The sequence below is a fragment of the Centruroides sculpturatus genome, unplaced genomic scaffold (assembly GCF_000671375.1).
Source record: "Centruroides sculpturatus isolate CEXI.00-Female unplaced genomic scaffold, Cexi_2.0 scaffold630, whole genome shotgun sequence".
Lineage (NCBI taxonomy): Eukaryota > Metazoa > Arthropoda > Arachnida > Scorpiones > Buthidae > Centruroides > Centruroides sculpturatus.
The window spans coordinates 108,684-126,952 of NW_019385254.1; the positions used below are offsets into that span (position 1 = coordinate 108,684).

An 18,269-nucleotide genomic window follows, 5' to 3' on the forward strand; every position below is an offset into this window, starting at 1 on the left:
TTTTTAATTCGCAAATGAATTGGGATATTCTCTAGATCTTTGAGTTATGGCTTAAAGAATAATAGCGAATAGCGTAAACTGGGTATATTGAAAGGCTAGTTTACATTAGTCTTTAAACCTCACAGACAAAGGATTTTTCTGTGAGAATTATTAATATTTACTATACTTAAATTTAAAGGAAACATACTATAAGTCAATGAATAGAATAGAATAAGTAGTTATTTGTGTTATCATTTATTTAAATGTCTGTAAAAATCTGTTGGTTAATTGCGTGCCAATACCGTACATCTCCAATCTGTCAGAATCTCTTAAAGTTATAATAAAAATATGCTTATATTAATTAAATCTTTAATTATAAAAATTGTTTAAAATACTTTATAACCTTTTGTTTTGTTTTTCTAGAATTTAAACTAAAAATTATAGTTGAATATAACCAATAGGTACTCTAACAACGACAATAAAGTAAGTGAAGTTTTCATTAGGAGATTTAAGGCTTATCAGAAACAAGACATCTCATTGAAAGAATACTTAATGTTCACGAGATAGATATTTTATCTGAAGAAGATTGGCAAACAGTATTGGCAGTATTTACAGTGTGAGATTTAAATTAAAGATTGCGATATTGCATTTGATTTTTGTGTTGCAAATCGACGAACTTCTTAAAATGAATTGATGAAATATTCACTAGCTTAAAATATAATATTATAGTGAAATATTACGGTATGAGTAAAATAGCCTATGTTATTTTGTAGCAGGAAAATATTTTCAAAATTAATGGTAACTTTTAAAATGAGATTTTTCATGGTAAAACAATTTGTCCTAATTAACGTTTGTAACAAAGAGGCTGGAGAGTAAAATCGCTGGAAAATCCTGATTATATTTTTAAATTTGTTTTTTAAGTATTTTAAAAATTACATCCTTTGACATTTTAATTTTGTTTTAAAATATTCATAACATTTTTCTTCTTGTGACATTTTAGAAACATTTCTCATAAGATAGCAATAATTCTACAATATTACCGAGAAACTGTTCTTTATATTTCGATAAACAAAGAATGATTAGAAAAATAAGATGAAAATATATTTTATATCTCATACGGCACTCAGTTATGTTTATACGTATAAATACAGTAATTTCTATAACATTCGAGTTATTTGATATCGTGCAATCTGGAAAAAAACTTATGTGAATAGATAAATATCATAATTTTCTTCTGTCGATTCTCTATTTTTTTAAAATATGGAATAATAATTTATGCTTAATTTGAAAACTATTTTAAATCCTTATACATTCAAATAAATATCACTTCTAGAAAAATTGCCTTGATCCTCTTGTACTGATGGTTCTCCATAAATTATATGAATAGCCGGTATTTTAAGCCAATCTTGACAGTTTTTAAAAATTATGGTGAAAAAGTTCTGAAGGCTGTGAGTGTGAAATTTTATTAAAAGAAACCGACTGAACTGGTGTTTTCTTATCATGCCAAACAAAACAACAACGAGCAAAATAATAGTGTTTTCCGAAAAACTGATTTGAAAAACAAGATATAATTTTCTGTCAAATCATCATCTCACCCTTAGAAGTGTGAGTTAGTTGGTGAACAATATTATATGGGTGTGCCTTCTACCAGAACCTACTCTGTTATTTTTGACCGATTGCAGGTTAGACTCATTATTCAAGCTTTTAGAGTATTATATGTAAGAAACACATGTCATCCGTTGCCTTAAGATTTTGGATGTTACAGTAAATGTCTAAAAAATCAGAAACCGAAACATTCTGCTTATTCACCTATTTTTACAGCAATTGAGCATAAAGAGTGCATACAGCAAGCATGGCTTTCAGCGAACACAATATAACTGTATAGTATGTGACTCAATCTTTCAGTTTATACAGTAATTATACGCATTCACCGTCTAACCCTGATTTATCATTTTATTACTTTTTTTTTAATCGTCGATAATATATTTACAAAGTTAGGAATAGCTCGATAAATAGTACTCTAACATATAAAATTTCTTCAATTATAAAAGTGAAACATTCAGATTTAACGATTGAAAAGCTGGAAGCGGATGTGAATAATTTTCATATTTTCAGTAGTTTTCTTAGAACATGGGTCTAATATAAATCGGATATCATTTTTAATCCATATCATTTTTTTCCTGTTTCTATTGACTATATTTCAGGTTGGAAAGAAGTAAATAGCAAGATATAGAATACATCAGTCTATTTTGATCGAAGTTCGATTCACTTTCATTCCTACCATGCGGCTTTATTCATGAAATACGTGGTTTGTGCTATTTATATTCAATATATTTTCATATTTTTATTCATGAATTCATAAAATTTAACTTCATATTTTACAAAAAATGAAGATATCAAGTTAGATGATCTCAATTCATCGTATTTAGGTCTTTAGAATATTAATTATTTTTCGTTTGTTTAATTTTATTTATAGTTATATTTATAAATCTCAATTTAAAAAAACATTTAAAATTTGGTTTTATAACTATTTATAGTTTTATAAATCATTTTTATAATATTTATTTCTTATTTTTGAAGGTATATTTTGTGTGAAAACTTTAGGACTATTCTATTATAACAGTAGACAATTTATAAGTTAATTAAAAAGAAATTGCTTTAGTATCATTCCCATATCTTTCTATATTTTCTGAAAAGTTATCCGAAGTTCTTAATAACAAAAAAAAAAAGCCAATACTGTAGCGATAAGATTATTGTAGAACTTCAGTGTATAACGTTTTTGCCATGCTGATGATTGATAGAGTTTAACAAACTTTATCTTAAATAGTTTTTATAGTAACTTTGTTCGTTTATGCAGATGCCTGTTCGTAAGAACTATAAAAAATTGAATTAAAATTTTTAAAAATTATAATATAGACAATCTCTTGGTTGAATTTTTATTAAAACGAGTTTCGATTTCTGTAATTTATTTCGATTAATTTCCGAATATTATTTTGGAAAAGAAATTAGTTATAATTCAAATTTTTATACATTCATACGTTTGTTATCTGTCAATCCTTTCTTTGTCCACTCATAAAATTTCTACTATAATAATTAAATGAGGGTCTACAAATGACACGATTAATGTTGTTTTTAGCTGAATTCTGTTTGGTTAATTGTGTCCAAGAGCTTAAATAATTAAAAGTATTGAAATTCTAATACAATACAATCGAATCTCACTTGGAAATTTTCACACAAATTTCTTTTTCTTCTTTTTTTTTTTCTTTGTGTAGATATTAATTTCTTTCATAAAATTTTTATAATAATTGTAATTTTCGAACAAATTTATAATTAATTTTGTATTTATTTTAATCTTTTTTATTTTCGAGAGTATTTCATTAAAATGTCTTTATAACATTGTAAGCGATACAATACCATTGCTATAATTAAGAGTAAAAAAGCATTCTTCTTTGATCTGCCAATCTTTAAACCGATTTAAAATCAATCCTAAATGCATTCTTGAAAAAATGAATAACCATTCCTAATACTTACATTTAAAAGAAGTAGTCCGTGATTACCCAATACGAACGAATTGAAACTTCAAACTTTATTAAAATCATTCAAACTACTTCAATGTTGTTTGAATATTGAGACAAATTAAACTTTAAATTTCTTTTGGAACAAGTTAAAGTTTGTTTTATCTTTCAAAATCAGAATCTTGTTTTCACTTCATTTAAATTCATTGAAGCTTTTCTTCTAAAAATAAAAAACTTCTTGATATATTTTTATTTTTCTCCAGAATTATCAAAATTTATGAAATAAAACGATTTCTTTAATGTATTTATAATTATTTCTTCTTTTAAGCGATCGATTCATACAATTTTATAGCTAATAAATATTAAATTNGAATGGCGTACAGTACGTGCTTTATAGGCTACTTTGCGATTGCTTTTGTAGTAATGCTTTATAGTTTAAAACAGGGACTATGATTTTGCTCGTTATTAGCATTTATAATTTTTATAAAACTCATTTATACCGTCAAAAATAAGCTTTTATTTTAAGCTTTAAAAAATTTTATAATAACTAACGATATAAAAGTTTTTAAAATAAAATATGATAACAAATAACACCAAACACAACTTTAAAGTTTAGCCGGGAAAGTTACGCAACTCGTTACTGGAAATTTTTGCAAGTACAGTAGTTATTCCTCGTCTTCTTCTTTATAATACTAGTTTTAAATGTTGAAGAAAAAAATCATAAATATTGTAAATCAGTTGTAAATTGTGCTGAAGTTACAACTACAAACACTGTCTATGGTTACATTGTGCGTATCTGACAATACTTTTTAATTATAGTTTTTCTATTTTGGGTATAGAACCATTAGTGGCTAGTTCTATATTTTGCAGTTTTTCAATAATAGAGTATTCGTATTATATTCAATGTTTAATTTAGGACACAAGAAGATGTGTAATATGATAAAATGTTACATAAAATAGCAAAATTTTGTTTAGACCAATTCTTAAATATTGTTTTCTTAAAATTACGGTTTACGATCAGCCGCTTATGGTTCCACAGTTACGATTTATAAATATAGATCTTGAAGACAGTCCTATTATTTTCACAAAGAGAGATAGAAATGAAAGTTATACAAGATTGAATAAAATGTCTGTAAGACTGTATATCCATTAATTTTATTAAGTAGAACTGTAAAAATGATTTAATTTAGGAAAGAGACTTTGATAATAAAAATTCATCATATTTACGCGATTTCATTTATTGAATTCATGATTTGAGAAACAGGAATTTATTGAATTATTTTATCTTTAATTGCTTCGCATCCTCACTTAAGGATATACATTTATAATGTCAGTCTCACTAGAATTTTACAATTTTAAATTGTTATGAAATGTTTTCAATATATTTAGATTTCAAATATAAGTTTACAACAGTAAGAAATTTGAAAAATCGAAATACATCTAAAGATTGCATGAACGATGTGAAAGATCAAAATGTATTAACTACGAAAAGGAGTTTGTATACGGAAATTATTCAAGAAAAGGAAAGAAATTTCACGGAAAAAACTAGTTAAAGTTGCAAAGTAGTTTTTGACAAATATTTGATATTCAATTTCTTATTTTAATTTATTATTTAGATTTTAATAGTGTAATGGAACCGATTCGAATACGAAGACACTGCAAAAATAATTTTGATCTTCCTAAAGAGTCTTTACGCTCGAATAGGAATAGGAATTAATTTTCATTTTTATATATAATAAATATGCAAATTACAAAAAATAATTAGTTTGATGTTGTTATTTAGTTTGTATACTGTAATGATTGAATTTCATAATTTTATTATAAATATTTGAATTTGTATTGGGATACAATCAAAACTAAACGATAAGATAAGAAGTTATTCAAAAATATCTCCCTACTTTTTATTTTAGCAAAGATTAACGATTATATTTAAATTTTTGTTCAGGCAATTTACAAATTTGTTACTATAATTGTCGAGCTTATAAGAAAAAGTTCACAAGTGAGCAAATTGCTGTTACTACGAAAAATAATATTTGTCATTACGTACAGGTACTGTACATTGCATAAAATTATAATAAGTCTTCAGAGTAATTGCGTATTTTCTGATTTTTCAAAACTAAATTGTCTAGTTGCTTTTCAGAATGTTCAATTTTCTACTTTGCATGTAACATATACATCTGAAGATTGCATGAACTGATATGCATAAGAATTATAAGTAACTAAACAGAATTTCCTGCATAATATTCCGATGTTGGAAAATTGAAGTCATTCTTCACCCTATTTATTATTCAGATGTGATATCGCTTTTACCTGAATCAAACGAAAAAAATGATAGTTTCATCACCGAGTGAATGATACATACGTCATCATTTTCTCTGTTTCATTTTTCATGCTGCACCGATTTCTCTATATATTAGCGTGATAAAAAAATATCACCATAATAAACGATTTAATTTCTATTACATAAATGCTTAACACTTTTAAGTAGACATTATTTTAACTTATTGTTCGTACAGTACAGTACCTAATTGTATTTAGGTAACATTTTACAAAAATAAAAGAATTATCTTGATTATGCAATTAAATAGGGTCATAAATCAAATATTCATTTATTTTATATAATTGAAATAAAATCGATTAATAAAATATTTAAATTTTAGTATTTTTGTATTTAGATCATTTAATTTCATTTTAGACCCATTATTAATTCTATACAAGCCTATTCACGTTTCATTTCCTTAAGATTTAAACTTATATTGTAAAAAAAAAATGTCTTGTGAATATTTTTCTTCTGCAGATTCTGTTACAGTTATTTATTTCGAATTTTATTTAGTTTTATCTGAAAATATTTATTTAAGTCCGAAAATTTTTCTTGTTATTAGTGAATGTTCGTTAAAAAACTCGCCAATAAAAAAAAATAGATTCTGGAATTATTTATTTAAAAACTTGTAAATAAATTATTAATGAGTGTTTAAATTTTTATTCATCATTAGGTGTTTATTTTTACATTATTAATGATATTAAATCTAATATTTAATTTATGTACGGATAATATCATTTTTACGAGAATTAGTATTATTTTACTGCTTAGTAAATATTTAAAACAGAGAAAGTATAAAGCCCATTACCAATTTTGAAATGTGTGTCTGCGAAAATTTTTATGCCATTCTAATTCGGTTTTTATATTATATTTAATCATATTTATTTTATTTTTAATTTTCATGCGCTTGAAATGCCGTACATGCTGAAAGAAGAACAGACCCACAAACATGACAAAAATGAGACGAAACTCATTAAAACAAACAATTAAATATTTATGTGCTTATAATACTATAAAGTTTTAAAACGGGTGAATCAACACACAAAATATTTTTAATTCGCAAATGAATTGGGATATTCTCTAGATCTTTGAGTTATGGCTTAAAGAATAATAGCGAATAGCGTAAACTGGGTATATTGAAAGGCTAGTTTACATTAGTCTTTAAACCTCACAGACAAAGGATTTTTCTGTGAGAATTATTAATATTTACTATACTTAAATTTAAAGGAAACATACTATAAGTCAATGAATAGAATAGAATAAGTAGTTATTTGTGTTATCATTTATTTAAATGTCTGTAAAAATCTGTTGGTTAATTGCGTGCCAATACCGTACATCTCCAATCTGTCAGAATCTCTTAAAGTTATAATAAAAATATGCTTATATTAATTAAATCTTTAATTATAAAAATTGTTTAAAATACTTTATAACCTTTTGTTTTGTTTTTCTAGAATTTAAACTAAAAATTATAGTTGAATATAACCAATAGGTACTCTAACAACGACAATAAAGTAAGTGAAGTTTTCATTAGGAGATTTAAGGCTTATCAGAAACAAGACATCTCATTGAAAGAATACTTAATGTTCACGAGATAGATATTTTATCTGAAGAAGATTGGCAAACAGTATTGGCAGTATTTACAGTGTGAGATTTAAATTAAAGATTGCGATATTGCATTTGATTTTTGTGTTGCAAATCGACGAACTTCTTAAAATGAATTGATGAAATATTCACTAGCTTAAAATATAATATTATAGTGAAATATTACGGTATGAGTAAAATAGCCTATGTTATTTTGTAGCAGGAAAATATTTTCAAAATTAATGGTAACTTTTAAAATGAGATTTTTCATGGTAAAACAATTTGTCCTAATTAACGTTTGTAACAAAGAGGCTGGAGAGTAAAATCGCTGGAAAATCCTGATTATATTTTTAAATTTGTTTTTTAAGTATTTTAAAAATTACATCCTTTGACATTTTAATTTTGTTTTAAAATATTCATAACATTTTTCTTCTTGTGACATTTTAGAAACATTTCTCATAAGATAGCAATAATTCTACAATATTACCGAGAAACTGTTCTTTATATTTCGATAAACAAAGAATGATTAGAAAAATAAGATGAAAATATATTTTATATCTCATACGGCACTCAGTTATGTTTATACGTATAAATACAGTAATTTCTATAACATTCGAGTTATTTGATATCGTGCAATCTGGAAAAAAACTTATGTGAATAGATAAATATCATAATTTTCTTCTGTCGATTCTCTATTTTTTTAAAATATGGAATAATAATTTATGCTTAATTTGAAAACTATTTTAAATCCTTATACATTCAAATAAATATCACTTCTAGAAAAATTGCCTTGATCCTCTTGTACTGATGGTTCTCCATAAATTATATGAATAGCCGGTATTTTAAGCCAATCTTGACAGTTTTTAAAAATTATGGTGAAAAAGTTCTGAAGGCTGTGAGTGTGAAATTTTATTAAAAGAAACCGACTGAACTGGTGTTTTCTTATCATGCCAAACAAAACAACAACGAGCAAAATAATAGTGTTTTCCGAAAAACTGATTTGAAAAACAAGATATAATTTTCTGTCAAATCATCATCTCACCCTTAGAAGTGTGAGTTAGTTGGTGAACAATATTATATGGGTGTGCCTTCTACCAGAACCTACTCTGTTATTTTTGACCGATTGCAGGTTAGACTCATTATTCAAGCTTTTAGAGTATTATATGTAAGAAACACATGTCATCCGTTGCCTTAAGATTTTGGATGTTACAGTAAATGTCTAAAAAATCAGAAACCGAAACATTCTGCTTATTCACCTATTTTTACAGCAATTGAGCATAAAGAGTGCATACAGCAAGCATGGCTTTCAGCGAACACAATATAACTGTATAGTATGTGACTCAATCTTTCAGTTTATACAGTAATTATACGCATTCACCGTCTAACCCTGATTTATCATTTTATTACTTTTTTTTTAATCGTCGATAATATATTTACAAAGTTAGGAATAGCTCGATAAATAGTACTCTAACATATAAAATTTCTTCAATTATAAAAGTGAAACATTCAGATTTAACGATTGAAAAGCTGGAAGCGGATGTGAATAATTTTCATATTTTCAGTAGTTTTCTTAGAACATGGGTCTAATATAAATCGGATATCATTTTTAATCCATATCATTTTTTTCCTGTTTCTATTGACTATATTTCAGGTTGGAAAGAAGTAAATAGCAAGATATAGAATACATCAGTCTATTTTGATCGAAGTTCGATTCACTTTCATTCCTACCATGCGGCTTTATTCATGAAATACGTGGTTTGTGCTATTTATATTCAATATATTTTCATATTTTTATTCATGAATTCATAAAATTTAACTTCATATTTTACAAAAAATGAAGATATCAAGTTAGATGATCTCAATTCATCGTATTTAGGTCTTTAGAATATTAATTATTTTTCGTTTGTTTAATTTTATTTATAGTTATATTTATAAATCTCAATTTAAAAAAACATTTAAAATTTGGTTTTATAACTATTTATAGTTTTATAAATCATTTTTATAATATTTATTTCTTATTTTTGAAGGTATATTTTGTGTGAAAACTTTAGGACTATTCTATTATAACAGTAGACAATTTATAAGTTAATTAAAAAGAAATTGCTTTAGTATCATTCCCATATCTTTCTATATTTTCTGAAAAGTTATCCGAAGTTCTTAATAACAAAAAAAAAAAGCCAATACTGTAGCGATAAGATTATTGTAGAACTTCAGTGTATAACGTTTTTGCCATGCTGATGATTGATAGAGTTTAACAAACTTTATCTTAAATAGTTTTTATAGTAACTTTGTTCGTTTATGCAGATGCCTGTTCGTAAGAACTATAAAAAATTGAATTAAAATTTTTAAAAATTATAATATAGACAATCTCTTGGTTGAATTTTTATTAAAACGAGTTTCGATTTCTGTAATTTATTTCGATTAATTTCCGAATATTATTTTGGAAAAGAAATTAGTTATAATTCAAATTTTTATACATTCATACGTTTGTTATCTGTCAATCCTTTCTTTGTCCACTCATAAAATTTCTACTATAATAATTAAATGAGGGTCTACAAATGACACGATTAATGTTGTTTTTAGCTGAATTCTGTTTGGTTAATTGTGTCCAAGAGCTTAAATAATTAAAAGTATTGAAATTCTAATACAATCGAATCTCACTTGGAAATTTTCACACAAATTTCTTTTTCTTCTTTTTTTTTTTCTTTGTGTAGATATTAATTTCTTTCATAAAATTTTTATAATAATTGTAATTTTCGAACAAATTTATAATTAATTTTGTATTTGTTTTAATCTTTTTTATTTTCGAGAGTATTTCATTAAAATGTCTTTATAACATTGTAAGCGATACAATACCATTGCTATAATTAAGAGTAAAAAAGCATTCTTCTTTGATCTGCCAATCTTTAAACCGATTTAAAATCAATCCTAAATGCATTCTTGAAAAAATGAATAACCATTCCTAATACTTACATTTAAAAGAAGTAGTCCGTGATTACCCAATACGAACGAATTGAAACTTCAAACTTTATTAAAATCATTCAAACTACTTCAATGTTGTTTGAATATTGAGACAAATTAAACTTTAAATTTCTTTTGGAACAAGTTAAAGTTTGTTTTATCTTTCAAAATCAGAATCTTGTTTTCACTTCATTTAAATTCATTGAAGCTTTTCTTCTAAAAATAAAAAACTTCTTGATATATTTTTATTTTTCTCCAGAATTATCAAAATTTATGAAATAAAACGATTTCTTTAATGTATTTATAATTATTTCTTCTTTTAAGCGATCGATTCATACAATTTTATAGCTAATAAATATTAAATTCTTTGAAACTACTTCGGTTTTAACATCGAATAATTTATTTTGCCTATTCTTTATTCAGTATTTTTATAAAAATTCGTTATTTTAGCTCCAATAGTTAGTTGCATTTATATATTCTGAATTTTGACAACCTAATTGGTTCGTTATCAGTTTCGTAGACAGAATCAACGTATAAGGACGATGTTATTCCCATCAATATCCAAATTAACCGAACCGTTGCTATCTTTTGACATTTTAGCTAAAAGAAATACATCAATTCAAGTTTCAAGAATTTTAATTAGCTACGTCAAATCAACGTTAATAAATTCAGTTTTCAAATCAGTCTGTTTTATAGCCTACATTGTTTAATAAATTAACCGAATCTTATCTTAGATAATCCAATTAAGGAGTTTTTAAGGAGAAAATTATATTTAAAGATAATTATTTAAAATTTTTACTATTAAACATTTTATTATAAAAAAACTACTTGTGAAATGAGACGAGACATGTATGACTTCCATCCCTTTATTGATCCAGATAGGAATAAGAACATTGAATAAATAATACCAAAACTCCTTAATGAAAGATCAAGGACGAATCATTAAAACTTGTGCATTTAACAATCTTTAAAATGGCCACAAATAAAGTATGCATTAAAAAAGTTGTGCAAATGCAATTAAGTTTTCAAATTATTACAATAACAAGTAAACAAAAGAGTGAGACAATTGCATTCAAAGACAAAACTTGGAAATTCTTGAACGTGCTTTCTTCAAATGCCACAATTCATAGTTTTGTCTTAAGGAAAACAAATTTCGTCATATCTTATTATTTAAAAAATAAGATACCTTTTCTTTATCCAAAAGAATGAATTTAGTAAATCACAAGAATTTATTCATTCCTCGTATTTGTTTTTTTTCCTTTCAGAATTTCTTCATTAAATAATATAAGATTTAGCTGATAAAAAGCGAATCTTTCTTTTTTCTTTAGAAGCAAATACTTCATTATTATATTATAAATATTGTGAGGTAAACATTTCTTTTTAACATTTATTTTAATAAGGTGAATTGTAATTAAAATCACCGACTTTCGTTTTCGTTTCGTAATTTCTGTACCTTTACAACATGTGATTCAAATTTGATAATTGAATCTTCTTATTTTTGAATTAAATCGTTAAAGGCATGATTTTAACTCCTTTCTATAGGCAATTAAAATAGGATGGTGGCAGTTGCGATCCATAGTTCTTTTGTCTAAACGATCGGATGCCATTCGAACTGGAATATTTTATTCTTCATCGAATGAATCACACATGGAAGCAAACGAAAATGATAGGAATATAAACAGAACGTTATTCTATCAGTTAACGTTACTTTCTATATTATATTTACTGCAGTTATACATTGTATATCATATATGTAATGTATATAATTATTTGATGTCACCGTTGGACAACGCAACTAGCCATTTGTTTTTTCCACTTTGTTTCAAATTTGATCTAAGGAGTTAACGACATCTGTTTTTATTTCAACTGATGTACTTTTAATTTGAATAAACAACTGTACAGTCTAAGTTTGCCGATACTACTCTTAAACATTCATTTGTCTAGAAAACATACATGCAGATCCTAGCGAACGATTCTATGGACAAGTGATGAGGATGCTGCCAATTCTTTGATTTACTTTGATTAACGAAATTAGTTTCTTCTATTAGAGTTAGATACTCTTAATATCATACTTACAGATAAGTATACTGTATGTACAATACTCACACAGAAGTACATAAATTAACATCTATACATTTTCCCACCTAGACACAAGGATAACGAATTTCGTGGTTTAGAATAAATTCTTTCACGTTTCGATCTCCCTAAATGTATCCATAAAACATAAAAGCGAAACTTTCTCGCCAGATCAATGAGATCATATTTAATTTCATAGTGGAATTTGCTTGAGATAGCATCTTTAGGTATTGTGACTAGTAGCAAGCTTCACTAATTGTAACTAAAACCGCGTCGAAATATCTTTGATATAGATGCTGTGGAAACTCGAATAAATTTTCATCCTGGTGAGATTTAAAACTACATTATTTTTGCTTATATTCGAATAGGAAAATTATATTAATAAATTATTGTTCAATCTCACTGAATCGTCATTTTCCTTCCTTCATCGTTCTTCAATGGCAACAAATATACATAAAAAGAAGAGAATTTCTCGCATATAAAATTTTCTTGTAATCAATTTGAACATCATCGTTTCATGCGATTGATTTATTTATATCGGAGAGAACTTCGAGTCTTTCATGGTGAATTTATGATATTTATAATTGAAAGTCGTTCATTTCTTAAAGTGTAGAAATTCGAACCATTGGACCAGTACTGGTGTTACCTGGAGAAGGCGTCGCAGTACTAGTGGTACTTGCAGATAACATTGCTTCCATTTCAGAATTCGGACTAGACGAGGGCAATAGAACAACTGCCGTCGATAGAACATTGCTCCCACTGGCTGGGACTGGGTTATTCAAACTAGAACGTGACATGCCTATACTATGGTCTCCAGGAGGAATCCTATTGGGCATGCAAATTTGAATATCGTTTAGTTCTTCTTCTTGTTCAGAAAACGTTGCTTCTGTGTGTTGCTAAAAATAGAATATTTAATAGTTCAACTATATATAAAATTATTTATCGAGCATGTACAAACATATTTAGGATGACGGATCGGGAATAGATAATATTATAATACAAGTTATATTGTTTTAAGCGTAATTACAGTAAAAAATGCTAATTTTTAAATCAAATTATTAACTTGATACTTTGATTTTTTATCTATCAAATTACTAACTTGATATTTTTTCTTTCTGCCACAACGACCCGAGCAACACGTTGTGATACCACTACTATTTTCTTGTGAAGATACTGAAGGCGTTGGTGAGAGGGGCGGAGTTGACGATGGTCTATTAGGTTTTCCATTGTAAGGAACTTCCAGTTCTACAAATTCTCGATCCTAAAAAATACAAAGAAAAAAAAGATAAGATTTACTATAGACATTATATACAATTTAATAAAATTAAATTTTATAAACAATTAACGGAAATTGAAGCTTAATTATCATATGATTTTAAGTATCGAGGAAAATATTCATTTGCATACTGAAATATGAGAAAATATTCTAATATTTTAATGTGTAATAAAGTTAAAATATTTCTTTTTTATATTCCTGAATTTAATCTTAAGTTTAATACAGTTTCGTTTGAATTAAAAAAGTAACCACTTAACTCTTTGTAAGCACTTTTATCTTGTATTTATCAAAAAAGATGACCTATTTCTAGCTTTTGACACCTGTCAGGTGGACTTTAAAAATCAGACTACTGCTCCTGACAATACAGTCACCAATAATGATTAACGAGTTAAGGTAGAAGAGACTGCGACCCCGTGATTGATGATCTTACTGATTGTTGTAGGACATAACATGTTTCCTCTTAGGTAATGCTCGTGGGATATACTTTTTTATATTGTCAAAATAATATTTTTAACTCAGAAAAAGGCAATTCTTATATTTTATCTCATAGTTCACAATACTGCAAAAATTTTAAGCATAATATTAAAATTCAGATCTCTTTTTCGATAAAATTGTTTAAATAAATAAAAAAAAAAGAAAATTAAAATTCTAAACAGGTTTTATTACGGTTTAATTTCCAAAGGAAAAGAAAAGTTTATTAATATCCCTTATTTAGATTGTAGTTATTATGTGCAGTACAGTACAATGTTGCAATAAACAATTAAAAGGAAGAGAGTTGGGTTGAAACTTAATGAGTTTGATACCAGTAACAGATGCTGGTAATAGTGCAACAATGACGAACATTAATCAATTCCATGTCTTAACACGACATTCTTGTCTACGGTAATGACAAGTTTTATTCCTTAAAATTAAGTCTAAACAAATTATTTATATTAAATTGAACTAAAACTAAGCACTTTTCTCCATTCTTTAAATTATCACAATAAGTTTTTAATTAATACGTAACAAGCAATTAATTATAATACTTTTAAATACTGCAAATATGAATTTGATTGTAAGTTTCTAAATTCGTGTAACTAATTGACATGCTTCAAAATATATGTAGGCTTATTATAAGCTTTTTATTACTAATGAGATATTTAAATAAGTTATTACTAAAAATATTTTTAACAATAACTTCTCATTTAACCAATTTTATGATATATCTGTTATTTTAATTGATTGATTTATATTGGATAACCAGAATTTAAAAATCACTACAGAAATGATGCAAATTACATAAACATTATGTAAATATAATAATTAGTACTAATCTATTTAAATTAAGTGCACTTAATTTATAAATATACAGCAATTAATCATTAATCTACCCTCTCTGTTCATAATGTAATGGATATAGTCTACGATATATTAACTCTCATTATAACTGACTCTATTAGGCTGAGATTTTAAGAAGTTATCAACAATCTATTCAGGTATTTTTCCTAATATTTTATGTAGTTACCTACATTTGTTTCTATTATTATATTATAAACTTCTTGAATTTTATTATATTAATTTCAAGCTATTTATAGTCTCTTCTATATTATTTCTTTCAAAAGATTTCTCCTTCTTTATATCACTTGTTGTAATTGCTTAAATTTATATCATTAAGCAGGTTTTTCTTGAATTTTCTGCAATAAACTTTGCCTTCTGAATGTATTCCTCCCCTTTTCTGAACTGATTAGTTTTCATTTCTATACGAATTTAATTTATAAGGCCTTATGAATGAGGTCCATCGAGTGTATATATACATACATATACATATAGATATAGATATAGATATATATATTAATCGTGTTAATATTACACTATTAAAGTAGTATAGTACTAGTGTAATAATCTATATTGCCTTGAAACTTTGATTGCTCAAACAGGACAATGAAGGAAATTTTTTGGAAATTTTTTTTGTATTCAGTAAAGAATCGCGTGATGATGATGATGATGATGATAAAGTATAACGTTATTTGATAAGATAAAATTAATTATATTTAAAAAATCAATTAAATTAAAGTGCCTAGAAGTCAAATTTAAAATTTTAGAATAGAAGAATAATGGGAAAAAAAAATAATTGTAAAATTAGTTTAATGCTGTAAAATTCTATATTTTAAGAAATTTGTATGTATATCAGAATGGTAAGAAGATTTTTGATGGAAAGAATGAAGTTTTTNACTATTTTATTCAAACAGTAAAGAAAATATTTCAAAGTCAAAACAGACTAAAGCGAATAAGCTGTTGGAATACAGAAAAATCCTATTATATCAAATGTTTTACGACCCTTATAAGCAGAATATATTTTTAGAGTGATCTTCTGAACTGCATAAGATATTTGTAACAACTCTAAATCTATCTTGAAAGTAGCTATGAAGATTACAATCATATAGCAAAGTTAAGTTTGACTACAATATTAGATTCTGGAATTCGGTTCATGAATGCAATTTTCTTATCCTCAACCATTGCATAGGCAAAAAGATAGTTATTTTAAAAACTGTAGTTGCTTTTGTAGTCAATAAGTAGTTCTCGATCCGTCATAAAAAATTGTAGCTGTACAAAAGCACTACTTTTCAATGAAACGAATGCATAAAGAGTGAGCATGAACTTTGGCATATAGACTAACTTTAAATTCTTTTAAGCTGACATTACTAACGTGCCATAAAATCAAAATATCGGCAAGGAGGAATCAATTTCTAAGATTAGAAATTGTGTGAAGTCATTTTTAGTCAAATATTGGATGAAAATGATCGATTATATTACAAATTTAAAAGAAAAATTAATGAATGTATTCACAGATTAATTAAATATTGCTATTTTTTAATGTCAATACATAATTCGGATAATTTAATCTTATATTTCAAATGCATAATAATAAATAAAATGCTTAAGAATGTTCAATACGGAAATGAAAATCTAGTTAAAGCCAAAATTAATCATGCAATATATAACGACAATAAAATATCAAATAACATAGAAATATTAATGATAACTCAATTTATGAGAGAAATGTTCCAGAAATATAGTCATGATTTTGTTATGTTAGGAATATATAGATACGAAGGAAACGTAAATCGCCTAATATTTATGAGAAGGGAACGTAATTTCCGCTAAACAGATATTAAGACAATCCGAGTTCAGTGTAATAAAATAGAGATAATATCCTTCAGTCGGTAACATCACCAATGATAAAATATAGTCAGCGTTATTGTTAAAGAGTTAAAAGTTAAAATTTACTGAACTAAAACATAATACAGATGAAAATATTTCAAGAATTACTGAAAGCAGATTAAAGATTAAATATAAAAATAGATATAAATTTCAAGATGTCGACAGTCTGAAAGAAATCAGAATAAATATTTTATGCAAATTATAAAAATGGAAAAGTTATTGTCATGTAAAATCTTCTCGAATGTATTTTCATAATAATTAGACCGTGTTTGATAAAAAAATATACAAAAAATAATTTTTTAAAATAAAATATGTATGAATGTAACGAAAAATGATCGTCTTAACTTGTCCTGTCAATCAAAATATTCGATAGAAAGATATTTTCGAATTAAATTTCTGAATAATTTTATATCATACAATTGACAACATTTAAATTAAATTAACATTTAATTCTAATTAAATAATTATTCATTTAGCTCGTTAAGTTACTCAGAAGATTGATGTAATTATAAAATAGGAAAATAATTTTGTACATAGCTTACGATTATCGAATTATTAAAATAATTTTTTAATATATCACTTTAAAGGAATTTTCCCATGTGGTTAAATAGATTCATTATTTTAAATACAATATGTTAAAGAGAGGAACATCACGTAGTTTTAATGGTGCAGATTAATTGTATTTAATATAGACGGTTCAGCTCGTTCGCTGCAATAGGACAATTAAATCTTCCTCGTTATTATAATTTTCTAAGTGTTACATTACTCGAATGCAAGTTGATTATCGGACAACGACACACCGCGCCATCCAAATAAGATCTTATTAGCATACAGAAGGAATTCGCATGTCAATCTATACTATCTAGTGTACAGCACGTGATTAAATTTGATAATTTAATGAGTTGGGGCCTTCATTACGGAACAAGCTTCTGTTCGATCGTTTACGACTACAACTCTAAATTTACCACCGAAAATTCCCTATATTCGCTGTTAATTACGTAAATTAAAGACTATATTAAGTATCGTAAAGTCGATACGAATTATGCAAATTATTTATTTATTGCGGCGTTGATTAGAACTACAGAATTAATGATGATATATATAAAATATTGGCAAAGCTATTCAAAATGATTATGCCAAACCGATATGATACCAGATTTTAGCAACACGTGTAATGCGATTAAAAATTATAATAATCGCAGGTAACTAAACATTAAAAATGAATTTACATGTAGAGGATGTGAATATTCAATTAAGATTATAGAAAATGTGAAATCCTAATAGGTCTAACTAAATTGAAAGAATGCAAAAGCCTTAAGCGAAATACGTGATACGGCTATTAAACTTCTAAATGTTGTTT

The 18,269-nt window shown here is 26.0% G+C and overlaps 1 protein-coding gene across 1 annotated transcript in view; it reads right to left on the bottom strand.

Annotated features, from left to right (window-relative positions):
• Window positions 1-11,206: 11,206 nt before the first annotated feature.
• Window positions 11,207-18,269, bottom strand: part of LOC111636773 (potassium voltage-gated channel protein Shal-like) — a 194,835-nt gene continuing 187,772 nt past the window's right edge. The window contains exons 4-5 of the mRNA XM_023382103.1: window positions 13,532-13,693; window positions 11,207-13,328 (exon numbers count right to left, since the gene is read on the bottom strand). Of these exons, the coding sequence (XP_023237871.1) occupies window positions 13,035-13,328; window positions 13,532-13,693 (456 nt within the window). The 3' untranslated portion in view covers window positions 11,207-13,034. The remainder of the gene's footprint in view (window positions 13,329-13,531; window positions 13,694-18,269) is intronic.